At 41.5% G+C, this 26,726-nt stretch overlaps 1 protein-coding gene across 2 annotated transcripts in view; it reads right to left on the bottom strand.

Moving 5' to 3' along the window:
- Window positions 1-9,281: 9,281 nt before the first annotated feature.
- Window positions 9,282-26,726, bottom strand: part of tsen15 (TSEN15 tRNA splicing endonuclease subunit) — a 46,741-nt gene continuing 29,296 nt past the window's right edge. Inside the window, exon 4 of one of the 2 annotated variants that reach the window (XM_048538719.2) lies at window positions 9,282-9,931. In XM_048538719.2, coding sequence (XP_048394676.1) covers window positions 9,742-9,931 — 190 coding nt within the window. In that variant the 3' untranslated portion in view covers window positions 9,282-9,741. Of the gene's footprint in view, window positions 9,932-17,152; window positions 17,378-26,726 lie in introns of those variants that run through there. The other variant, XM_048538720.2, reaches the window with a different exon arrangement.

The following is a 26,726-nucleotide window of genomic DNA, read 5'->3' on the forward strand; positions in this document are numbered from 1 at the left end:
TTTCATACAGCAAGTGGTTAGGATTTGGAATGCAATGCCTAAGAGTGTGACAGAACCTGATCCAAGCTTAGCATTCAAGATAATTAGATTATTAACTTAAGAGACAAAGTTTGCAGATAGATAGAGGGGCTTGAACAATCAGAGTTATGCAAATTAATGGGATATTAATTCCCCAAACATCATTTGGAATAATATTAGAGAAAAGGGTTAGAAGAGAGAGGAGTTTCTAAAATATAACTTGTTGGATTAGCACATTTGTTAACTAACTAGAAAGGAGGCATTACTGGATCTAATCCTGCAGTAGTCCAAATCTGCACAGTATTATGATAATGGTAAATTTTAGATGATCAATTTTTAACTTCCATCATCTGATTTTAACATCAGGGACAAATGGTTTAAAAGGGAAAAAAAAAATTCAAAATAAGCAATGACAATCAGCTGACCACAGTTTAGCCCAGTTTCCAAAACTGTTAACAAATAAATAAACAGTCTGAGGCTTGCAGAATTAGTTGCAGACTAAAGCTTTGCTACATATTATTTTTACATTGGAAAACTCAAGAAGTAAAATAAGATAAAGAAGCTGTACACGTTTCTAGTTTATGAACTCTAAAGATCCCATGGCAGAATCTAGAATGTTGTTCCTCAAGGACTCAAAAGCTGCATCATAATTCACAACATCTGAAACTGCAAAGAAAGGAAGGCATAATAGGAACTGCTGATGCTGGAATCTGAGATAACAAGGTGTAGAGCTGGATGAACACAGCAGGCCAGGCAGCATCAGAGGAGCAGGAAAGCTGAAGCTTTGGGTCTGGATCCTTCTGAAGAAGACCCTTCTTCTGCCTGGCCTGCTGTGTTCATCCAGCTCTACACCTTGTTATTAAAAAAAGGAAGGGCATTTCTTTCATTTCTAATCTCCTCAACCTCCCTAGAGGCCTGGAGAATGGCCAATAGTGTATCTCTGTACAAGAGAAAAAGGGAAGAACCCAGGTAACTATAAGCTGATAGGCCTATGATTTATGGTGGACAACACTCCAGAGGGCACACAGAGATAAAGAAAATGAATAATGACTTGGAATGCATGGGGTAATTAGGGTCACACTTTTATAAATTTGGAAAAGTCAGTCAGAATTTAACTGAGCTCAGGCAATGAAATGTCTGTTGTTGATGTTGCGTCTATTGTCTTTCAAGATATTGATGCCACCAAGGGGCCTTGCTGATGTGTTACATGATATTAAAACAAGTCCGATCACACAGAAATAGGAAACTGACTATAGCACAAAAAAGATTTAGGAAGGAGGTAAAAGGGCATTTTCCAACCTGGAGGGATATAATTCTCTCAATATGTGATCTAGACATGGGAATGATGAAGCTTTATACCAAAATCTGCAGATGTGACAAAATTGAAGAGGATTAATGGAAAAGCATAAAGTATTTCAAGACATTCAATAATTGAATTTAATGTGAAGGTGTGAGGTGATTAATTTTGGGAGAAAGAATAAACATTCAGACTTGAAAAGGATTTAACAAGCAGGTAAACATTGGTTTTCACATAAATAACTCTTTAGAAGTGAGGGGACAACTAGACAGATTTTGTACCTTACATTTCATAGGCAACCAAAGAACAAGAACAAGGCTAATGATATTGGTCTTTTGTTAACAGGCTGAAGTTACGCACATTGTTATTTAGGTCACTCTATGTCTTTGTGTCCCATTCTAGTCAGGCTACATTAGTAAAGCTGGAATAGCCATTTAGATATTATAGAAAAGACTTATTATAATTATACTGGGTGTGAGAGGCTTATTGCTCAGGACAGACAAGAAAAACGAGTTCCTTTCACTACAAAACCAGCATGGTTAAGGAGATTGACTACAGATATGCAAATTATGGGGGCATTGATGGCTAAAATAAGGACAAAACATATCACCAAAGAACAAGGAAATTAGGAGATATTATTTTGAGAAGAGAGTTTTTTGAATACCTAGTTTAGGGTCCATATGAGTTACTGTGTGTTTTTTGTTTCAAGAATTAAAGTTTAACTTCACAAAATGGGGTGAATGCATGAGAAGTGCAAGGCTACAACATTTAAAAGGGTGGGGCATGTTGCTTTAAGAGATTAACTGCTAGAAAGGTACATAGAACATAGAACATTACAGCACAGTACAGGCCCTTCGGCCCTCGATGTTGTGCCGACCTGTCATACCAATCTCAAGCCCATCTAACCTACACTATTCCACGTACGTCCATATGCTTATCCAATGACGCCTTAAATGTACCCAAAGTTGGCGAATCTACTACCGTTGCAGGCAAAGTGTTCCATTCCCTTACTAGTCTGAGTAAAGAAACTACCTCTGACATCTTTCCTATATCTTTCACCCCTCAATTTAAAGCTATGACCCCTCGTGCTCGCTGTCACCATCCTAGGAAAAAGGCTCTCCCTATCCACCCTATCTAACCCTCTGATTATTTTATATGTTTCAGTTAAGTCACCTCTCAACCTTCTTCTCTCTAATGAAAACAGCCTCCAGTCCCTCAACCTTTCCTCGTAAGACCTTCCCTCCAAACCAGGCAACATCCTAGTAAATCTCCTCTGCACCCTTTCCAAAGCTTCCACATCCTTCTTATAATGCGGTGACCAGAACTGTACACAATACTCCAAGTGCGGCCGCACCAGAGTTTTGTACAGCTTCACCATAACCTCTTGGTACCGGAACTCGATCCCTCTATTAATAAAAGCTAAAACACTGTGTGCCTTCTTAACAGCCCTGTCAACCTGGGTGGCAACTTTCAAGGATCTGTGTACATGGACACTGAGATCTCTCTGCTCATCTACACTACTAAGAATCTAACCATTAGCCCTGTACTTTGCCTTCCAGTTACTCCTACCAAAGTGCATCACCTCACACTTGTCTGCAATAAACTCCATTTGCCACCTCTCAGCCCAGCTCTGCAGCTTATCTATGTCTCTCTGCAACCTATAGCATTCTTCGTCACTATCCACAACTCCAACGACCTTAGTGTCATCTGCAAATTTACTAACCCATCCTTCTACGCCCTCATCCAGGTCATTTATAAAAATGACGAATAGCAGTGGACCCAACACCGACCCTTGCGGTGTACCACTAGTAACTGCTCTCCAGGATGAACAATTTCCCATCAACAACCACCCTCTGTCTTCTTTCAGCAAGCCAATTTCCGATCCAAACTGCTATATCTCCCACAATTCCATTCCTCCTCATTTTGTACAATAGCCTGTTGTGGGGAAGCTTATCGAACGCTTTGCTGAAATCCATATACACCACGTCAACCGGTTTACTCTCATCTACCTGTTTGGTCACCTTCTCAAAGAACTCAATAAGGTTTGTGAGGCACGACCTTCCCTTCACAAAACAAGAGGTTAATTTGCTGACCTGCACATATGGCTTCTGCACTCTTTGTGATGATGATAGTCCAAAGAGATGGTTTGCAGAGTTACAGCTAAATTATTTAAAAGCAAAAGGTGACCCCTGAAAGGCTGTGAAATACATTTACTTCATCAGATCAAAGATGGGAGGTGCAGCTGTTTAGTGTGAACCAAGTGTAGATGCTCTGCAAAGCAATCCCCAAGACTCTGCTTGGTTTGCCAGAGTGGAGGCTTGGGGACCACTTTGCAGAACACGTACACTGCACCTCCCAGTCGCGAAACATTTCAACTCCCGCTCTCATTCCTCAGACGACATGTCCATCCTGGGCCTCCAGCAGTGCCACAACAATGCCACCGAACGTTGCAGAAACAGCAACTCATATTCCACTTGGGAACCCTGCAGCCCAATGGTAACAATGTGGACGTCACAAGCTTCAAAATCTCCCCCTCCCCTTACGGATCCCAAAACCAGCCCAGCTTGTCCCCGCCTCCCTAAGCTATCCTTCCCCCCCCCCATCCCCTCCTCCCACCTCAAGCCCCACGCCCACCTCCTACCTACTAACCTCTTCTCGCCTCTTTGTCCTGCCCGTCCTCCCTGAACTAACCCATCTCCTAACTCCCCATCTACACTCACCTTTACTGGCTCCATTCCCGCCTCTTTGACCTGTCTGCCTCCTCTCCACTTATCTTCTCCTTTATCCATCTTCTAGCCGCCTCCCCCTCCCCTCCCCCATTTCTGAAGAAGGGACTCAGCCCAAAACGTCAGCCTTCCTGCTCCTCCGATGCTGCTGGCCTGCTGTGTTCATCCAGCTCTACGCCGTTTAACAAAGATTGGCTGGGTGCTTGACAGGGAGAAAGAAGGTGTTAGGTTATGGGAAGATATATATGGATTGATCAGATGAAATTTAGCCCTGACAATTGTGAGGTGGTGCATTTTGGAGGAGGGAACAAGACAAGGGCGTACTCAATGAATCGCAGGACACTATGAAACTCAGGAGCAGAACAATCTTGGGGTGCTTGTCCATGGATCCCTGAAGGCTATAGGAAAGGATAATAGTGATAATGGGAACTGCAGATGCTGGAGAATCCAAGATAATAAAATGTGAGGCTGGATGAACACAGCAGGCCCAGCAGCATCTCAGGAGCACAAAAGCTGACGTTTCGGGCCTAGACCCTTCATCAGAGAGGGGGATGGGGTGATATAGGTGGGGAGATAGGGAGGGGATAGGTCAGTCCAGGGAAGACGGACAGGTCAAGGAGGTGGGATGAGGTTAGTAGGTAGGTGATGGAGGTGCAGCTTGGGGTGGGAGGAAGGGATGAGTGAGAGGAAGAACAAGTTAGGGAGGCAGAGACAGGCTGGACTGGTTTTGGGATGCAATGGGTGGAGGGGAAGAGCTGGGCTGGTTGTGTGGTGCAATGGGGGGAGGGGATGAATTGGGCTGGTTTTGGGATGCGGTGGGGGAAGGGGAGATTTTGAAGCTGGTGAAGTCCACATTGATACCATTGGGCTGCAGGGTTCCCAAGCGGAATATGAGTTGCTGTTCCTGCAACCTTCAGGTGGCATCATTGTGGCACTGCAGGAGGCCCATGATGGACACGTCATCTAAAGAATGGGAGGGGGAATGGAAATGGTTTGCGACTGGGAGGTGCAGTTGTTTATTGCAAACAGAGAGGAGGTGTTCTGCAAAGCGGTCCCCAAACCTCCACTTGGTTTCCCCAATGTAGAGGAAGCCATACCAGGTACAATGGATACAGTATACCACATTGGCAAATGTGAAGATGAACCTCTGCTTGATATGGAAAGTCAAATTGGGGCCTGGGATAGGGGTGACGTAGGTGGTGTGGGGGCAAGTGTAGCATTTCCTGCGGTTGCAGGGGAAGGTGCCGGGTGTGGTGGGGTTGGAGGGCAGTGTGGAGCGAACAAGGGAGTCACGGAGAGAGTGGTCTCTCCGGAAAGCAGACAAGGGTGGGGATGGAAAAATGTCTTGGGTGGTGGGGTTGGATTGTAGATGGCGGAAGTGTCGGAGGATGATGCGTTGTATCCGGAGGTTGGTGGGGTGGTGTGTGAGAATGAGGGGGATCCTCTTTGGGCGGTTGTGGCGGGGGCGGGGTGTGAGGGATCTGTTGCGGGAAATGCGGGAGACACGGTCAAGGGCGTTCTCGACCACTGTGGGGGGCAAGTTGCAGTCCTTGAAGAACTTGGACATCTGGGATGAGCGGGAGTGGAATGCCTCATCGTGGGAGCAGATGCGGCGGAGGAATTGGGAATAGGGGATGGAATTTTTGCAGGAGGGTGGGTGGGAGGAGGTGTATTCTAGGTAGCTGCACCTCCCAGTCGCAAACCATTTCCACTCCCCCTCCCATTCTTTAGATGACATGTCAATCATGGGCCTCCTGCAGTGCCACAATGATGCCACCCGAAGGTTGCAGGAACAGCAACTCATATTCCGCTTGGGAACCCTGCAGCCCAATGGTATCAATGTGGACTTCACCAGCTTCAAAATCTCCCCTTCCCCCACCGCATCCCAAAACCAGCCCAGTTCGTCCCCTCCCCCCACTGCACCACACAACCAGCCCAGCTCTTCCCCTCCACCCACTGAATCCCAAAACCAGTCCAGCCTGTCTCTGCCTCCCTAACCTGTTCTTCCTCTCACTCATCCCTTCCTCCCACCCCAAGCCGCACCTCCTTCTCCTACCTACTAACCTCATCCCACCTCCTTGACCTGTCCGTCTTCCCTGGACTGACCTATCCCCTCCCTATCTCCCCACCTATACTCTCCTCTCCACCTATCTTCTTTTCTCTCCATCTTCAGTCCGCCTCCCCCTCTCTCCCTATTTATTCCAGAACCCTCACCCCATCCACCTCTCTGATGAAGGGCCTAGGCCCGAAACATCAGCTTTTGTGCTCCTGAGATGCTGCTGGGCCTGCTGTGTTCATCCAGCCTCACATTTTATTATTTAGGAAAGGATAATAGACTGGTGAAGAAGATTTCCAGGACACTTGTCTTTCTCAGTCATGGCATAGATTATAAGAGCAGGGAGGGAATGTTTGAGCTCTACAGAACTTTGGTTAGTTTGCAGCTTGAGCGCTCTGTGCAGTTCTATACACTTACATTACGACAAGAATGTGATTAAATTGAAGGGGGCACAGAGGAAAATCACAATATTGCTTGGATGGAGCGTTTCAGCAATGGAGAAAGGATAGATAAGCTTAGTTGGTTTTCTTTGGAGCAGAGAAGTTGAGGGTATGAGGGTACAGATACAGATGTGAGATTATGAAGAAACAGACTGGATAGATAGCAGTTATGTACCACCACCCCCTCCCTAAGTTGTACGGCCAGTGACAAGGGGACATAATATTAAAGTTGAAAGGCAAGAGGTTTAGAGATTTAAGGGAAAACCTTTTTTTAATCCGGAGAGTGATGAGTCTGGAGTGCACTGCCTAGAATGAGTAGTTGAGGCAGGAAACCGCACTATCATTAAAAACTACGTGGATGAGCACTTTAAGTGTCATAACGTACAAGGCTATATGCCTGGTGTGGGAAAGTGGTACTGTTGTATATTTTTGGCAGTACATACTTGATGAGCTCAATGGCCTCTTCTGTACTGAATGATTCTTTGATCTCAGTGCAGGTACTTTGCTCGATTTGTGCTTTATTTCCTCCCGTATTCTCTTTTTGCTCTTGAGGTTTATCATGTGCAATAAACCTTAATTAGAGTGCTTCATTCAGTTACTTACTCTCTCAGCCTCGCTCTGATGACATCTCCCCTCACTCCTATTTATTAATCTGTGGATTTATTTACTGCAGTACTGGTATACTGTACTTAACATAGTACACTGGGGGTGTGACGACAAATATAATTAGCCCAGATGAAATGGAATGCAAGATTATTGTCTACTTGCATGTAGAAGTTAAATTAAAAGTTGGTAAACTCCCTCTGTATTAGCATGCAAATTTATTATCCGTCCCCAAACACAAAGCCATTGCCTTTCAATATTCAGCTGTATTTCAAGCTGCAAGGTTGTTTTTGTCGATGTACTGTGGTGTTATTGACTAACAGAAAGGTATCATTTCCACTGCTAATTTTTGTTTGGCATGAACATGTCTAGTTTGAAGAGATGTGATAATCACTGCTGCAAACAAGATGTACATTAGCAACAACCACTACACTGCAAAGATTTTTTTGGAATAAAGAAGACGCTTAAAAATCCCAGTCAAAATCCTTGACCCTTTGGCCTGAATTGTCCACCCTGGATTGAAAATGATCCAGCACGGACAAAGTTGCCCATTTACCTTTTCAGGTGCTTTGTGACCACACTTCCAAAGCCTGTTGTAATCAAGAGCAGACCAGCAAACCACGTAGACAGCACTTATTGGATTGGTGCAGAAACCACATCCCCTTTTAATGGCATTAGCTGCCATATTCCAAGGTCTAAAGATAGCAAATTCACTTTGCCAGCTTCCAAATGTGCAATGTCAGCCAGGAGGATGGGATAACAGGTGAGCAAGTGGTACAAGTGGTTAGAAGGTTGGGGTGGCGGATGGGAAATTGGGTGGCAGATAGGTGGAGTGGGGTTCACATGGCGGGTAAGAGGGTGGGATCAGTTGGGTGTCCATTGGGGAGTTAGTCACAAGTCCAACTGAGAGACAGGTATTGGGTGTCTGTGGGGAGACAAGTTGTCAGCGTCCACAGTGGAGTCAGTGTCAGGTATTAGGTGGGGGAGGGGGTGGAGTTCCACCTCTAATACTTGGCCTTTCTCTTCATCTAATATTTCCTGGCTAACAATTCACGTAAGCAACCCCTCTAAGGTCTCTGACTCTAATTCAGAGTTGAGGCCTTTGCCAGGAAGTTCCAGGTGCCAAGTAAAAGCCTGTAGGAAGTTTCGACCTTGTGGGAAACTACCGAGACAACTCTGTCGGAACTCTCCGGAACATACAGATCTTAATATCTTGATTCACAGTAGCTCAAAATAGTTGGATAAATGTTTACATTCTTCCACTAACCTCAGATTCTTTATTAAAAGCAAAGGTTTGCAAAGTCTGTGGAATACGACAGTCTTCTGACAGCAATGTTGAAAACCTTGCTGTACCAATGAGAAATATGGCCAAATTCTTACAACATCTGATGGAATTGATGTTTCTAATTCTAATTCAAAATCAATGTTGCCCTCCTGTAAGAAAAAACACATATGTTCCATTAAAATGGAAGCACAGCCAAGCCCTGACTTTTAGAAGGCATTAAATGTAAGCCAAGTGTTTAAATACAAAAATACACAATAAAGACAGCATTTAATTTTCTTTCTTTTATTCTCCTTTTAACAACCCATTATCCAAAACAAGGATACCGGCAGGAAGGATAGCTTCTTTTGATATTATTCAACCAATCACAAACTAAAACAATCCCGTTTTTCTTTCAAGTGACTTACAGCACAGCTTCTTGTCTCAGTGCTCAAAATCTCAGCTGGTATTGGTGGGAGTCAATTCTTACTTGTTCTTAACTCAATCTACTTAAGGCTGCGATAGATTAAGGCAAGTACAGATTGAAACCACTTCCACACTTGTTTATCTTTCCAAATCAGATATTTAGTGGATGTGACAAGGCACAAATCCATGCAGAGTACATTACATCAGAAAGGCAAAACCCAACTTTGTCATAACTACATTTATTGTCCTATCAGTAGATTTATTTTGTCAGATGTTGCTGATTTATGATATAACTTCTCACTTCACTGAAAAATCAGCGTGCGTGGCATGAGGTCATCAGTGAGACCAAAAGCAGAAAGTTCTTCCAACATTGCTGAAGGAGGCTTGCAAGGAATTTCTCTAGGCAGAAACAAGGAAGCAGGGAGGCCTAACAATACAAAAAAAGTAAAATCAATGCAATTTTTAAATTTCAAGTTTAATTTATACATATATTTTAAATATGACAACACTGCGATACAGCATTTCAGACCTGTCACACTCCTGCAACTGAGATAATAGGAACTACAGATGCTGGAGAATCTGAGGTGACAAGTTGTAGAGTTGGATGAACACAGCAGGCCGAGCAGCATCTTAGGAGCAGGAAAGCTAACGTTTCGGGCCTAGGCCCTTCATCAGAATTTCAAAGTTATCTTGGACACTCCTGCAACTGATTTTTAAACAAAGGTTAAGACTGTAACAGCCATTATAGAATAATACCATCAGAGTGAAAGCAACAAGCAAGGCCATGAGACACCTGTAAATACAGGACATAGCAGTCAACTGATACAATTATTGATTTGCAGATATTTAACTTATAATTCTCCACAGAGAAAAAAAATTCACAACAGTATTAGCATTAACAAAATGAACAGTGGTCATCTCCGAAACTTCTTCTGTCTCTTTCTGCACTGTTTGCTGTCAATCTCTTCAATGTTGTCCGGTGGGTCTGGTATAACAAAGCCATTGGTAAGTTGATAATAAACAACTGTCGAGTCTGAGTCAACAATGGCCAGCGTGAACTCCTTTTTACTTGGGTTGCAGATGTTTTCCATAATTTTTCTAACCCTAAAAACAAAATTAACAATTGTTAATTGCTATGGTTTTTATGGTTGCACGGAATTACCCAAGTTCAGGTTTTAAAAGGAATTGTGTTTGTGCCTTAAACATACAACTGTCGAGATGTATAAATTTTTCCTAAACTACAAATGGTGGATAGGTTATGAGCTAAAATTAAGGAAAAATGAATTGATCATTCAGTTAAAAATGAATAAAATACATTTCAGCCCAGGTTGAATAAACTTTCAGTAGTTTCAGAAAAGACAAACTGATTTATACTTCTTGCTAAGGTCTGACTGTGCAGCACTACGCAAGAGACATGACATTAAAAGCAGCAGAAATAACGGTACGAGTGATTCCCCAGGACTGCGAGGTTTAGTGATGACAGATGATTGCAAAGGCATTTGTAACAAAGAGACTAAAGGAATTGCAGAGCTGGGAAATTGAAAATCTATAATTAACAATATGGCCTCTCATGTATACTTGACTCCCTGATCTTGCCTGTCAAATGACTTCTTTCATTCTTCAGAGATGGTGCCAGTTGTAATATAAACCCATCTTCTTGGTGCACTGTGTAGGTGGTGAATGGACAGACTACTGCATTTCCTCTTAAGATTCAAATTTTGCTTGTTAATTTGTATCTAACTCATTTCATAAGTCATTAATCTAAATTGGCCAGCACTAACTTTAGACCATGACACATCTGTTTCTCATTCTGACCATGAGAGAGAGAAAAAGAATGCGAGAATGAAAGAATCAATGTAAGAAAGACAGAAAGCAAAATAATTAAGCAACCCTCCCCAGCTCCCTGCATTGTGATTGGCTTGCCAACCTGTCAAATTCTAAACCTTAAATATAAAACAACATTTTGCATACAGGAGCAATGACAGCCACTGTTTAGATTGGACCCCGTGAATCACGTGTGTTCTGACATTAAAGGCTGAAATACTGTGCTGGACAACCCCCACCAATTCAATGCAGGAATGTACAGTTCAGAGAACTGATTCTTTATCCTAACCAATATTTCCTATACATTACTATGGTCTGTGCTTTCTAGAGTAAATCCTTTTGCATACCAAAGTCACCTTCATATCAACATAACATTCATCAAAATCTCTTCCAGGTCAAATGGGTAACATCTTCTTGCAATCTCTTCAATTCTTCCTACAAAACTGTCTTCAAATCATACTTCCTCTTAACCAAGTTTTAATCTTGTTTGTTTGATGCAGTGTTCAATTTCTTCTTCCCCTAACTGCCAAAAGCAAGGCAAGCTTTTTTTAGAAACATATCAAGAAAACTCTTTTTAAGAACACTCAACAGATTTACTGTCTTCACATCTTGTGATAGTTATATTAATTGGTATTGAAGTTCACGAGAGATTAGCCCAGAATGATGGGTTCTCTGCACAGCAGGTTGCCTGCCATTAAAATACATTGCACAGGAACCAGATGGCTGCACAGTTATGAAATGTATCACCCAATTTGATATCAAATATTAGCTTCTTTTGACATGTAAATGTCCATCTGCTGCAACTGGCACTGGCCCAAAATTAGGCAATCAGCAACTCTGAAATAGTATAGAATTTACAGCATAGAAACAGGCCATTTGGTCTAACCGGACCATGGTGATTTTTATGCTCCATATAAACCTCCCAGCCATCTTCATCTCATTTTATTAGCATAATAATACAATACTTTGCTACCTCAATTACACTTTGTAGTAGTGAGTTGAATACCTTAACCATTCACTGGGTGAGCACATTACTTCTGAGAGGCATTCCTGCTAATTTTAGATTCCTTCTGTGCACGCCTCGGAGGTCGGTGTGCAGCACCCACTGCAGAACTGGAAGTCAATAACTGCAAACAATATCAGCATTCCAATCACCATTAGGGTGCACATTGGTTAACACTGTTGCTTCACAGTGCCAGGGACCTGTGTTTGATTCTAGCTTTAGGCAACTGCCTGTGTGGAATTTGGACATTCTCCCCGTGTCTGCATGACCTCCAGGTCCTTCAGTTTTCTTCCACAGTCCAAAGATGTGCACATGAGATTGACTGGCCCTGCTAAATTGCCCATAAGAGTCCAGAGATGTGTAGGCTGGGTGGATTAGATGTCAGAAATTCAGGGTTAGAAGGATAGGGAAGCAGGGCTAGGTCTGGGTGCGATGGTCGTCAGAAGGTCAGTGTGGACTTGATGGGCCTAATGACCTGCTTCCACACTGTACGGATTCTAACATGCATGGACCCTCTGGGAACAGTGCTCTTGAGTTGCTTACTGGCTTATATTTGTGGGTCCCAGGTTAGTTTTCCCACGCATGGAAACATGCTCTGTTATCTCAAACCTTTTTGTAATATTGGAAATATTTCACACACTCGGCACCCTATTACTCCGAGATTACTTAAGGGTCCATTATATAACGCTTTATCAAAAGCCATTTGAATATCTGATGGTAATCCAGGTGATGAAACAGACCCATCAAAATAAAGATGTGGCATTGTGCTATACAGACAAAAGTGGCCTTTGCGATGATCAAGATGAGGATTCAATAATGGATGATGCAATACTAGTCTTGTAAAGTATACAGTTTCAGGTAGAATGCTGGTTAAACAGAAAGAATTCTCTTATGTCCTTTGCAGTCTGTTTTGCTAACTTCAGGTCAGCAACAACGGCTGCAATGGCATGACATTTCCATGCCCCAAGTGAAATTCTTAATTCACTACCAATACGTGGATTCTTATCTTATTCCTGTTCTACAACCTTTCCTGTCTTTGTTCCCTGATAGTTATTCATCATTTGATCTTCCATCAGCAAAGGAAGGGAAGGTCAATGACCTGAAGCATCGACTCTCCAAAGATACTGTTTGGCTCTCTGAATGTCTTTAACATTAATATTAGGTTCCCAGTATTTTGCTTTGGTGTAATATAATGAGTGATTTTAGTCTATGGATCTGCAGCCAGTAATAAAATGAAAGCCATCTTTCAAAATCTTACATACACTGGAGAGGGGAGACTTTCATTGGCCTCAGTACAATAGCCACCCAGAATTCAGGGTAAATTAACAAAATGCTAACAAGTTGCCATTTGAAGTTTGTGATGATGTAGTTATAATCACCACCAGAGGTAAGCTTTTGCAAAAATAAGAAAAAAATTCTCTTAAACTTCTTCATTACTATAAATTCTATGGCTTCCAGACTACAGCATAAATAACGTCACTGAATTTCAGGATGAGCTGAAATCACAGAGTTCTAACATTCAAAATTGCTCATAATTTCACCCATGACATCACTCCCTCAAATATACAAAATGAAGGGTCAGTGAAAGATCAACTGGCCCAGTCTGTGCTCTGCTGGCTCCAGCACCACGACTTCAGCTTTAACCTCACACACACTTCCTTTTTCCCACCACTACCACCGCCCCTACTCCCACCACAATACCTCATGACCATATAATCTCTCACGAGAGGTAACACACAGGAAAAAATAAAAAAATGCAAGGAAAATACACTGGTCATGTCCTCTTCAACTCCCTTTAAAACCAATCCAGATATCACACAGACCAAGCCTCTCCCATTCATTCCACACCTCAACCTATCTCAAAACATGGCCAAGGAAAAACGGAACATTTTGTAACCGCCTCCGCAAGAAGACAATCAACATGCAAGACTGAATCACCAAAAATCATCCATGGTGTTCTCCAATCCCCAGCCATCAGCTCCATCGCTCATCCTGACACTGTGTGAAGCTGAACCAGACTATTTAACCAGAGATAAACTTTGAGCCAAGTAAGGGCCTGCTTCTGCTTCCAGGAGTATTACTGTCTCTACCCTGTCCCAGCCTGCTTGTTGCTGAATACGTCAATCATTCTTTTGCTATGTCTGGACTTGAGTATTTTCTGGCTGATATCCCTGCTTCCATCCTCTATAAACTTGAATTCAGCCAAAAATTTGCTACACATATCCTAACATATATCAAGTCAAGTTCATCCATTACTGCTGTGCTCTACGACTGATATGGGTTGCCTGTTCGGCAATGCCTCACCTTTAAACATCTAATCCTAGCCTTCAAAACATTGCAAAGCCTCAACATTCCCAATCCTCGCAGAATTCCCAGTCATACAACTAGCCAGGACAAATATGCTGCTCCAATCCTGCCCCCTTTAATATTCCAATTTTAAACAGTTCCACCATTGCTGGCTGTGTTTTCAATTGTCCATGCCACAGGGCTTGGGTTCCCTCCCTCCCTCCACTTAAGATGCTACTTAAGACCAAATGCTTTGATCACTTCACAACCCTGTACAAGTGTCAAATTTTATTTAATAATGGTCCTCTCAAGCACATTTAAGATATTCATTCCATACAGTCCTCCATGTTGAACACAATTTGTGTTAAGAGCCTAGAATGTGGGGAACTTTAGTGCTCTTTACCTACGGTAGCACCACTACTGAGCAAGCTGGCCAAGTCCTAGAGGATGCATTGGTCAGATTGTATCTGCAGCAGGTGATGAGCCTCACCAATCTTCTTGTCAGAGGTATAACTCTTTATGACATTATTGTCAGAGTGGCCAAAACACAATATTTTATGGAGACAGGGACCTTTCTTAATACTCAGGACGTCCTCTATTGTTTTGAGACAATACCACTGCATTAAGCAAGCTAGATTCAGAACATCTCTAGCAACTCAAATTAGGCATCCCTGAGACACAGTGGGCTATCAACAGCAAAAATGCACTGAACCACAATTTGACATTTCATGGCCTGGCATATCTCTCACTCTGAAATATTATACGCCAGGGGATTGACTCTAATTCAGAGAGAAGTGCAAAAAAACACATCAGGAAGATCATCAGGTAAAGGTAAGATCAGGTGCCAACCCTATTGAAGCTACTAAACAGGATTAGATGCACGATAAACAGTGTAAGCAGTATGTGGTAGATAAAGCTATATAATCTCACATCCAATGGAGCATTGCAGTCCTATAATACTCACCCAGTGGTGAATGGCTATTGATAATTAAACAGTTAACTGGAGTCAGAAACATCTACAAGCATCTCCATCCTCAATGAGACATAGTAAGAACTGCTGATGCTGGAGTCTGAGATAACACAGCGTGGACCTGGAGGAACACAGCAGGCCAGTCTGCATCAGAGGAACAGGAAAGCTGACGTTTCGGGTCAGGGCACTTCTTCAGAAATTTCTTGCTCCTCTGATGCTGCCTGGCCTGCTGTGTTCCTCCAGCTCCAATCTGTGTTATCTCCATCCTCAATGATACAGGAGCCCAGCATGTCAGTCCAACAGACAAGGCTGAAGTATTCATAACTACCCTCAGCCTGGAGCACTGAGCAGATGATCCATTGTGGCCTCCACCTGAGCTGCTCAGAATCACAGATGGCACAAATGTTCAAAAGATGCCTTAATACCACATCTAGTATGGAACATTCACTGGGCATTTTCCTGTTGAAGATGGCCACAAATGCTTCAATTTTGTCATTCGCTACAACGCACTGGGCTGCACCATCATTAAGTATCATCCTCTTGGTTAAATTGTCAACCACCATCTGAGACTAGATGTGTTCAGTCAATGGAATTTTAAGCTGATCTTTGTTGGATCACTGTGCTCAGTCTGTAACATACTGCTGCTGCTATTTAACAAGCTTATTGTAGTTTCACTACATGTTTTAAGTATGCCTGGTACTGTTCCTGGCAAAATCTCATACACTCCCCAATGAAAGAGGGCTGGTTCCCTGTTTGATGGTAATGTTAGAGTGAGAGATATGCTGCTGAACCACAGGGTTACGAATGGAGGTGGTATACAATTCCGCTACTGCAGCGGACTTTGTCTTAACTGGCACCTTACGAACCGGCATTCTCATTAAACCGGCAAGAATTATATGCCTCAAGTACTGTGAAGTTTACTGTATGATTCTGTCCAATTAATAAAGTTTTTAAAAAAATGTTTATTTACCTCAATGTAAATATATTTCTGTTTAATTGAATGGCCACATGAAATATCAACAGTTGATTCAATTTCAAGTCAACTTCTCCTCAAATACTGCAATCTACCACAATGTCTGAGTAGACAGTTGAGGGTGCAAGTGAGAAGGCTCTCTCCCACTATGTTTATTTAAGGCAAATTTGCATTATTACTTAAATGTTTTATGCAGTAAATAAAGTAAAGCAGTGATGTACACAGCCCTGTATTACATTTCTATGACATACTGCATTTTTACATTGATTATCCCAAATATTTGATCAACCGGCTCATTCCTGGTCCCATAGGTGCCGGTTAATAAAAAGTTTGCTGTGTTTTAATAGGATAATTTCCTGCTCTATGGCAATGGCTTAGATATGAACGTTGGCACAGAGTGAGAAGAAGACAGCCAGCTAGTCTGAACCAGAGTAAACTATTTCTTTCCTATGAAAATCGTTAACAAAGGGCAGTACTGTAATGATTTTAATACCAGTAAAAGAAGTGCCTTTCCTTCCAAATTCAAACCGCTTGGCACAAAGTATTAAACACATTTGTATAAAATGACAGTAAAAACTGACAGTTAAATCACATAGATTCACAATGTTTTGACTCTATTTCTTAGCCAATTTAATGTCTTTCTCAGGGTACCTTGTGAAATATTTCCCCAGATGTTACCGTCAAAGTAGTATAGTGGCTAACATAGTGGTACTTGCAGGCTGAGGTAAGGGACCAGATGGGAGGTTAACTATCCAATAGTTACTGTCTAACTTTTGTCATTCTGCCATTAACTTAATAAAACAGCAGCTCACTGTTTGACTCGTCATGGATGCACACTAACTCACATGAAGTTGCTATACTAGTGTAATAAGTATAAAGTTGGATGGTCTATTTCAATCTAAATACCTTTTTAACAATGTGATAAGTGTTTAATACTGCCGATCTCTGGCACAGAAAGTTATCCATTACAAGAGTGGAGTTTCATGTACTCAGGAATTAATTATTGTTGGGCTTTTAAAAAGCATTAAACATGATTTTATCTTTCCGCAGGACTGTGCCAGCAGTATGGCATGGGCTGGCATAGCCCAGAGCAGGACTGCAACAGCAAAGAATGAAAAGTTAGATTTTCTAAGTTATTTTTTTAAATTTTATTTTAAGTCAATGTGAATGGTGCCTATGCAGGTGACAACACACACATTTCACTGTATTTCATACTGAACTCATATGGCAATAAATGATTCAATCAATTCAATTTGATTCTTTGTCCAATACTTTTATTTTCTCCTCTATTTCCGTATCGAATTTGATGCTGGATTTTCCCACGATTGAAACTTCCTTACAGAGTCCAGAGACCCTTGCTTCCACTTCCAGCAGCTTGCCTTGCTCAAAAATGTAAGGCTTCAACATACAAGGGCATGTCTAACTGATGGCAGACGCCCTTGGATACCCTTCCACAGCAAAATCAGTCTCACTGTTACAGCCTTAAGATTTTCACTATAAGAGAAAATTGAGAGAGATTTAAAAGTGAGATTGATTTCAACTTGAAAGTGTGAAGTAAACAAAACCTGAGCTTGAAAAATGGTTCCTAGACTCACGATAATCAGAGAACTGTTCTTCCACAATCAGGACTCCAGGACATAAGAACATAAGAACCAGGAGCAGGAGGCGGCCATTTGGCCCTTCGAGCCTGCCCCGCCATTTAATAAGATCATGGCTGATCTTCAAGACTCAGCTCCACTTATCTGCCCACTCACCATAACCCTTAATTCCTTTACTGTTCAAAAATTTACCTAGCCTTGCCTTAAAACATTCTGTGAGGTAGTTTGCTGGGCAGGGAATTCCACAGATTCACAAACCTTTGGGTGACAAAGTGCCTCTTGACCTCAGTTTTCCTTTATTTTGAGGTGATGCCCTCTAGTCCTAGTTTCACCTGCTAGCAGAAACAACCTCCCTGCCTCCACTTTATCTATTCACTGCATTGGCTGCATGTGACTTTTAAGGACGAAATCTCAACGGAGGGACTTGTGATGCAATGTTAGTGTCCCTACTTCTGAACCAGGAGACCCAAGTTTAAGTCACAGAAGGTGTTTAATAACATCTTTGAACAGGTTAATGAGAAAATGAGTCTCAGTATTGTTGCAAAGTTCTGAAAATTTTAAACAGCATTATACAGAGAACCTCAGAGAGAGTCAGGAAAAAAAACAAAGATCACAACCAAAGAGAGTGAGAAAACAATGCAACATAATAAACAAAACTCAAAGTAGCAATTCACAAAATGGTTTTGTAAAGGTTAAAAAAAATTAATAGCTTTAAAAATTGTTTTCCTGAAATGATCAGAACCAGTATCACAGATCAAATTTACATGTCAATTAAGGAAGCAAGATGCAGTGCATCCAACTGGAAACAAAACACTGAAAGGAACAGAAAGTCTCACTGTATTCTGCACAGCACAATTTCCAATTGTGAACCTGTTTTGTGAGGGAGCTAGCTTAAGAAGTCAAAACCAAAACATTGGAAGTATATCGCTCTCTGTGCAACCAAACAGGCAGTCTGTCTGATCATAAACCCCAGTAAAATATTACATAAACCTTCTCCTGTTTATATCCTATCTTTATGCTTTCAGCTGCATATATTTGACAAAGGCAACAGTTTTTAAATTTACAGCAGATTTAAAATCTGTAGAAATAAATCTTATTTAGACGGATGTTATTGGGGCATATTTTGGAATGAAACAAAACAGAAATTTAGATGGAAAGCAGTGTTGCACATAAGAATGCAACATCAGCATAATGTATTAAATGAGAAATGCGTAAGTAAAATCTGTTTGGTGTGGTAATGCTTGAATAGTATTCAATCACAGGCTTCTTGGCACGCATAGATAGTGGGAACATGTGCACCGTTGGAACATAATGTTGGACAAGCATAAACAGAAATGGCCAGCAGTGTAGAGAAGACAGAGAGCAGTGGAAGTCTTCTGTAGTAACATTATAAGAAGTGCTAAGCAAGTCAATTTCTAACTGATTTTAGGAACTATGCTGTGAAATTCACTTTTACATTTTTCAGTTCATCACCATGTCTGGATTTCAAAGTCAGAACGCAGTTTTTCAGATTGCATTGTAGGCTACAACACCACCCCCGCTCCCCTTTTATGCCACTTGCTTTCAAATTTCAGGGGCTAAAGGCCCCAAAGGCAACCTGACAGGCAGTAAAGGGGCAACGTGCCAGGATAGTGAGGGCTAATGGTGCTAGGTTGGGGGATAGATTGTCAGACAAATGGATGAGGCCTTACAGTAGTTTGGGTGGTCAAATGGCTGTCCAGTCAGTTCGAAGGATATAGTTGGGGAATCGTTGGTGAGTCCGTGGGAAGGGATTCAGTTTAATAGTCACCCAACAGTTAGAGCAGACTTTTAATCTTGTAACTTTTTCCTCAGTAACAATTAAGCTCAAGTGAGTCAGAACCTTCTAAATTGTGCAACTTCACTGGTCTTCTAGGTGGTTCCAGCTACCAGTAGAAAATCCAATTTCTATGGCAATTCCCAGAGTCAACTGTGCCAGGTTTTCACTTGGTCCTGATGTGCAAATGCAATAAACCCTCCAATGACTCGTTAGTCATTAAAATAACTGGGACATTAGAACAACTGATAAAAAATGTGATCAAGAAGCCAATTTTGAAGGAACATTTCAAAGGAGGCAGGAGAAGGAGAGATCCACAAGCCAAGTTTTAGCCAGGGTTAAATGCCGAGAGTCTTGTACACAAGTAAATGGATATTTTATACGAAACCTTAAAAGATGAATAGAATTATTGATCCTTTGAGAGTCCAAGGAGGTAGTGATGGGAGAGTGATATCGTCCAACGTTTATTGTCCTTTTTCCTTATTTGGGGCTTAAACTCCCCAACTAGAAATCTATTCTTACAGATCTCTCCTTTGCAGAACTTCCTCACTTCTCCATAAACTGGTTAGTAAAATGTACTTTGTTGAATGTCATTACATTAAACTCTTCAAAATTTGGCACTGCCTTAACAGATTTGGATAATTATAATACAACAATGCCCAGCTCATTCATCCCTTATAAGGCACCAACTAATCATTCGTGTAAGTATGCTATGATTAGCTGTTATTTTATCCCCACGCAATTAATCAAATTGCATTCTTAGAAGTCATACTTTTTAAAAAGGAGGGAAGTATTTTTTTACTTGAAAAATATGGCAATGCAAGTGGATAAGATGGTCATGCAAGTGTACAGCATGCATGCCTTCACTGGACAGGGCACGCAGTATAAAAACTGGCAAGTCATGTTACAGCTGTGTAGAACTTTAGTTAAGCCACATTTGGAATATTGCATACAGTTCTGGTCACCACAATACCAGAGGCATGTGGAGGCTTTGGACAGGGTACAGAAAAGGTTTGCGAGGATGTTGTCTAGTTTGGACAGTATTAGCTATGAGGAGAGATTGGACAAACTTGGCTTGTTTTCACTTGAACACTGAAGGATGAGGAAGGCCTGATAGAAGCTGGCAAAATTCTGAGAGGCATGGGTAGAATGGATAGTCAAAGTCTGTTTCCCAGGGTAGAAATGTCAATCTAGGGACATAGGTTTGAGGTGAAAGGGTAAGTGCTGGTATGAGTTGTCAGAGGTGGTGGTGGAGACAGATACGTTAGCAATTTTTAAGAAGCATCTTGACAGCTGTGAAAGGAAGGGAATAAAGGGATATAGGCAGCTTTCCGCCAAATGGTATTTGGGTTAGAAAGGCATCATGTGTCAGCATAGTCTTAGTGGGCCAAAGGACCTGTTCCTGTGCTGCTCTTTGTATATCATGGTAAAATTGAATAAAAAGGCACATGGTGCAACACTTCTTTAACTCATTAACAAAAACAGTGTTCAGCATTTTAGTTTTAATTGTGCATTTATCAGACCTTTGCAACGCAGAACAACTGAATGCAAATCAATGATATAAACGATGTTTCCACTGCCATTACCTGGATGCAAACAAGATGATGCTAAATATACACAGTTTCAGCTAGAAAATGTACCGAATTAGGCAGAATAAATTAGAATAGAACAAGAGATTTTTCTCAAATAATGTAAGGAACTAACCTACTTGGACTTGCCTTTAATTAAATACTTCGTTTTTGATTTTGTGCTTCATTCACTGCTACTTCTCTTCCAGGAATGCCCACCTTGAAGTTCTGATTCTTTCTCCAATGAGATTTCCATTTGCATCTTATTTTGTTCAATTTCATTACATTAATTTTTGTTTTCCTCATTAGCAGGAATTTAATAAAACTCACGTTCATGTCAATATTCCTTTGCTCAACACTGCAATATTTCGTTTAGGGCAGTGAACTTGGCCTCTGGCTTGTTTTGCTCATTCAATCAGTCTTTACCTAAGACCACTGGAAATCACAAACATCAGAATCCAGTCAAATTTCAAATAAGAACATTATTGTTTTCCAGGAAGTGCAATTCCCTCACCAGCAAGCCTTCTCCTTGCAACATGCACCATGCTGGGCAGCAGGAAATACAGAACACCACAATGTGCTGAATTACCTCGTAAAATTTCCATATTTTAATGAAACTGGAGCCAGAAGAACTCTCTGCCACCAGAAGTAGCTGAGATGGTGACTGACTGCTTATGTATGAGGCAAAATGCACAGACACATCTAAAGGCAATCTAGATGTGCACTTGAGGGAGAAAGGATATGTCGACAGACAGTGAATTAAAGGGCAGGAGGCTCATGTAGAACAGCGAATAGACTAGCAGAAGGGCTCTTGTATTGCAGTGATTGTATTCCCATGTCTGAGCCAGAAGGTCTGGGTTTAAGTAACACCTGCACCAGAGGTGTCATAGCATGTCTGTATAGGTTGGTATAAAAATCTACAGAGCAGCATGGATGCTCTGTTTCTGTGCTACAAGCACTGACATTTGGGCAACAGCAACCCATGGACCAGGGCGTAAGCACAGTGATGAGGACAATGGACCTGTAATAACTTTCAAGATATTTTGAACAGCATCCTCTGTTGAATTTTGCATGAACAAGAACACAATGGAATAATTAACCATAAATAAACTACATGGAGGAAAGTGGAAAAGCAAGTTTCTGCATTTGCTTAAGCCACCACCAGGTAGTACTCATTAATCAAATGATTCTTATATAGTTTTCACTCCAAAAAGATTAATAGCTGATTAGGTTGGTTCACATTGATAACTTGAAGTATTTGGAATAATTATGTTAAAGATAAAGATTTCACAGTGGGAATGTTCACATTCAATCAGGTCATAGGTTTTATTATAAGCAGTCACCTCTCCAATGCAAGTTAAACCAGGAACGTAGGAAAGTTACAGCACAGAAAGAGGCAACTCAGCCGACAGCGTGTGCACTGGCCAAATCAGCTAGTCACTCATTCTAATCCCAGTTTCCAGCAATGGTCCCATATTCCTGCAGCGGACAGTGCTTCAAGTATGGATCCAGGTTCCTTCAAAACAAGTTGACGGCTTCATCACCAAACTGGTCAGTGAATTCTAGACACCCACTGCTCTCTGGGTGTAAGTTTTTACTCCTGTCCCTTCTAATCCTTTTTCTACCATTCAACTCAAATCTGTACCACTGATAAGTGAAGTCTCCATATTTACCAGCTTATCTAACTTCACCAACTTATGTCACTTATGCCACCTTCACCAACTTATGAACATGCACTCCAAGACCTCCCGCTTCCTCTATTCCTCTTGGTGCCCTTCAAGTTTCTTGTCTATTTCTTCTATTTGTTTGTCCTCCTGAAATGCATAACCTTGCATTTCTCCAGAATGAATTCCATTTGCTTCTTCCAAAATGCATTGCAAGCTTTTTTCCAGATTAAATAACAGCTTAAACGTAAATGTTAATGCAATCAACACACACTCAACGCTGTACTAAGTATTTATATTGGGAATTAGAATTAAAAATATAACCTCTACCAGGCACTGGTGATGAATCAGCAGTGGCGTAAATCCAAATAGAGATTCCAATAAATTAGGCATGTATTACAAAGGCACACTGAGTGTCCGATTTCCCTCTGCATGGATGATGTGATACATTAGAAGAACAAACTTTTTATATTCCAATTGTCTATACAAAGTTCAGATTACTTAATGGACTCATAATTGGATCTTTAGATTTCCAAAGATTGTTTTAAGCTCCCTGGGGAAAACGTGAAACAAAATAGCCAAATTTGCTAAATGATCCCCAAAGATTCCACTGTTTGGAGCTTTTACCCTAGTACAAATTAGAACCAAAGCAAACTACAGATAAATTAATGGCAAATGTTGCCTCAAATAAAATGGGTGAATTTCACTATAAATAGTCAATAGAGCAAAAGATACATCTTGCACTACCAGAAGCATCTGCGATCCTCTCTGCTCAACTGCTGCACTACTTGACTAAACAGCTCCATAATATGGTGTTCTTGATTCACACAGATTTGATCAGGGGACTTAACTGACAGCAACGTTCACCACTGAGTTTCATGGATACAACCAGCATTGGCTTTTCAGTCAAACAATGTCAGCTGAACCATTTTGAACAATTTTTACTAATTAAACACTACTCAGAATCAAGTGATCTGATATACAGCTGTCAAGGAGAAAATCAAATAAATGTTCTTAAACAATATTCCCCATATCCATCCATGGGAAAATCAAATGAGTTTTTCAAAGGAGAGAATAAGTATTTCATTCTGGCGACATTTTCAATGCCTTTATCACAAACTATAATATTCTGCCTGTTAAAATATATGTAGAAAAGGTAAGCCTATGCAGTGTAACAGCATAACAGAACAACCCTGGTTTTAAGCAAACCTGGGCAGTGGAAGAAAAGAAGTGATTCAAAGTCCTTGAAGAAACCCTGGTTAAAGAAGTTTTGGAAAAATACAAAGGATTATCTCAATACGATGGCCTCCTAACCACTTCTACAAATTGATATGTAAATCAAGGAATAATGGTTTGGTGACAAGTGTTAAAACACTTGCATACGATATTAGAAAAAAGGTCCAGGTAATAAAGAAAACATACAGACAGGGATAATGGGAACTGCAGATGCTGGAGAATCCAAGACAACAAAATGTGAGGCTGGATGAACACAGCAGGCCAAGCAGCATCTCAGGAGCACAAAAGCTGACGTTTCGGGCCTAGACCCTTCTGATGAAGGGTCTAGGCCCGAAACGTCAGCTTTTGTGCTCCTGAGATGCTGCTTGGCCTGCTGTGTTCATCCAGCCTCACATTTTGTTGTCTGATACAGACAGGGAGTTCTGCTTTAAGTTTTGTGACTGGCATTTAAGATGGGATCTCTGGACTCAGAATGTGCATCAACAGCTGCATGTGTCCCTGACACACCTTAATGATTTAAGTAGCTGCAATTTCTGTGCCACTAATTCAGTCACTTGTGAGATTTGAATAGGACGCAGTTAGCTACAGAGCAGGCAAGCCATTCCATGAGCTAGTAAGAGCCATAGTCCACAGACCAAAAGGAGCAAGAACCTGTCAAACATAGATTTATAGCACTTTGGAATTGAAGAGATGCAGAACTTCTGTGGTAGGGTTTCACCTTGCGAGCTTTGGCCTGGCTCAGATGCACTTGTTAGTTTCACAAGCAGGATGAATAGGTTATGCACAAATTTGGTTTAAACCAGCACTGACTCCAGTTTAAAATGTTTTACATTCGTAATGCAGTTTTAAATGGGGGAATAAAAGCACAGAGTGTACAGTATAATTTATCCAGTACGTATTGGAAGAAACTGTAGCACACAACAAACAAAATATAATTGAAGATGTTCACAGGCAACAGTGTTTTTTTTCAAAAGAAACTAATATTATAATGACAAACATGAAACAGGACAGAACAAGTTTATTTAACCTATTGTGCAATCTATTGGTGTCTTCAGAACCATTTGCACGTATCCTGTGTGCCAAGTCTCCTAAATCTCACCCTATATTTAGTTTACTGTTGAACTCCGGCATATGTGAGACAAAAGAGTTTTTGCTAGAGTAGTTTCAAATATTTTATTTCTGAACTAATCAAACTCAAGGGGGAAAACAAAATCTTGCTGGCTTTCAAGCAAGTGTTAATCTCTTCACCAACAAACCTTAATTTCAGTTTGAATAAAGAACTGCAGATGCTGGAGATCCAAAAGAAAAACAGAAACTGCTGCAAAAACTGAGCAGGCCTGGCAGCATCTGAGACAATACTTGTCAGGTACGTACTAGCCCTTTCAGATCTTCCACTCTCTGATACTGAGTATTCCATACTCAGCAAAGAGCTCAGTTTTATCCTTCTGCGCCCCACCTCAATAAACTTTGGGAGCAGCATGATGTTGAACTCTTTTTCTGTCACCTCCGCCTCTGTGCCCACTTCTTTGGGCAGAGTCTTCTTCCTGTCCCACTCTCCTCCACTCTGATCGCTCCTCCTGTCCTTTTACATACACTCAACCTATTCACGAAGAACTGTCATAGAATCACAGAATCCCTACAGACCATTCAGCCCAGCGAGTCTGCACTGACCCTCTAAACAGCATCCCACCCAGACGCACCACCCCCATTCCTGAGACCTCACATTTACCATGGTCAATCTTACACATCTTTGGACTATGCGAGGAAACAGAGCACCCTGTGGAAACCCACGCAGACACAGAGAATGTGTAAACTCCACACAATCGCCTGAGATTAACAAACACCATTGACAGGACGTTGGTTGCTTCAATTTAATAAAGTGAGAAGTTGGATGAACACAGCAGGCCAAGCAGCATCTCAGGAGCACAAAAGCTGACGTTTCAGGCCTAGACCCACAAAAGCTGACGTTTCGGGCTACTGTGGTTATTAGGGCCCTTAGCCACGTTCAACCCATCTCCTGTACTTCTGCCCTCTTCCCTCCCACAACAATGATACAGTCCCCTGGTCCTTACTTACCACCTCCAAGTCCAAAGAATTGTAACCTCCAACAGGATGTCTTGACCAGATATATATTCTCCTCCCGTCCCTTGCCAGCATTCCACATGGACAGTTCCCTCTGGGACACTCTTGTTCACTCCTCCTCCATTCCCAATATCATTTCCACAGCAACTTCCCAAGCAATTAAAGAAGTGTAATGCCTGTCCATTTACTTCCTCCCTCCTCACTATACAACGCCCCAGCTGTATCTTCCAGGTGAAGCAGTGATTTCAATCAATCTAGTCTACTGTACTCGCTACGCACAATGTGGTCTCCTCTCCACTAGAGAAGCAAAACACAGTCTGGGTGACTGCTTTGCAAGACACTTACATTCTGTCTACAAAAATAACCCTGAGCTTCCAAGTGCCTGCCACTTTAACACACCACTGTGCTCCCAAGTCAACATTTCTGTTGTAGGCCTGCTGTGGAATATTAGCGAATATCTGTGCAAGCTCAAAGAGCAATACCTCACAGGAATTTATTTTAGGGACTGGTCCATGTTTGTATTTCTACCCACATGTGGTAGTTGGTGTGGCGCGAGGCACAATAATATGTAAACAGTTTAATTGCCAGCAATTAACTGGTCAATTATAGTCATTCAAGGTTTTTTGCAGAACGTTTCATTTTACCGCAAAATTAAACAATGAATGGAGTGCAAACTAATCTGTTACAGCACTGATTGACTTGTATAGCATTTGTGAAATAATTTTTAACCCAAATGAGAATACTGCTATTTAAAGCTTAGCTGCAGAACCCCACTGTTGCTCCTCCATCTGCACAGTGCCTGAAGCACCTTCCCAGTCTTTTTCAGCCCCTGGTTGAAGGAGACTGTTGAATAGAAAAACATCACAGGTCACATTCCAACAATACACACCCAGTATCTGA

Source organism: Stegostoma tigrinum, chromosome 8 (genome assembly GCF_030684315.1).
Source record: "Stegostoma tigrinum isolate sSteTig4 chromosome 8, sSteTig4.hap1, whole genome shotgun sequence".
Lineage (NCBI taxonomy): Eukaryota > Metazoa > Chordata > Chondrichthyes > Orectolobiformes > Stegostomatidae > Stegostoma > Stegostoma tigrinum.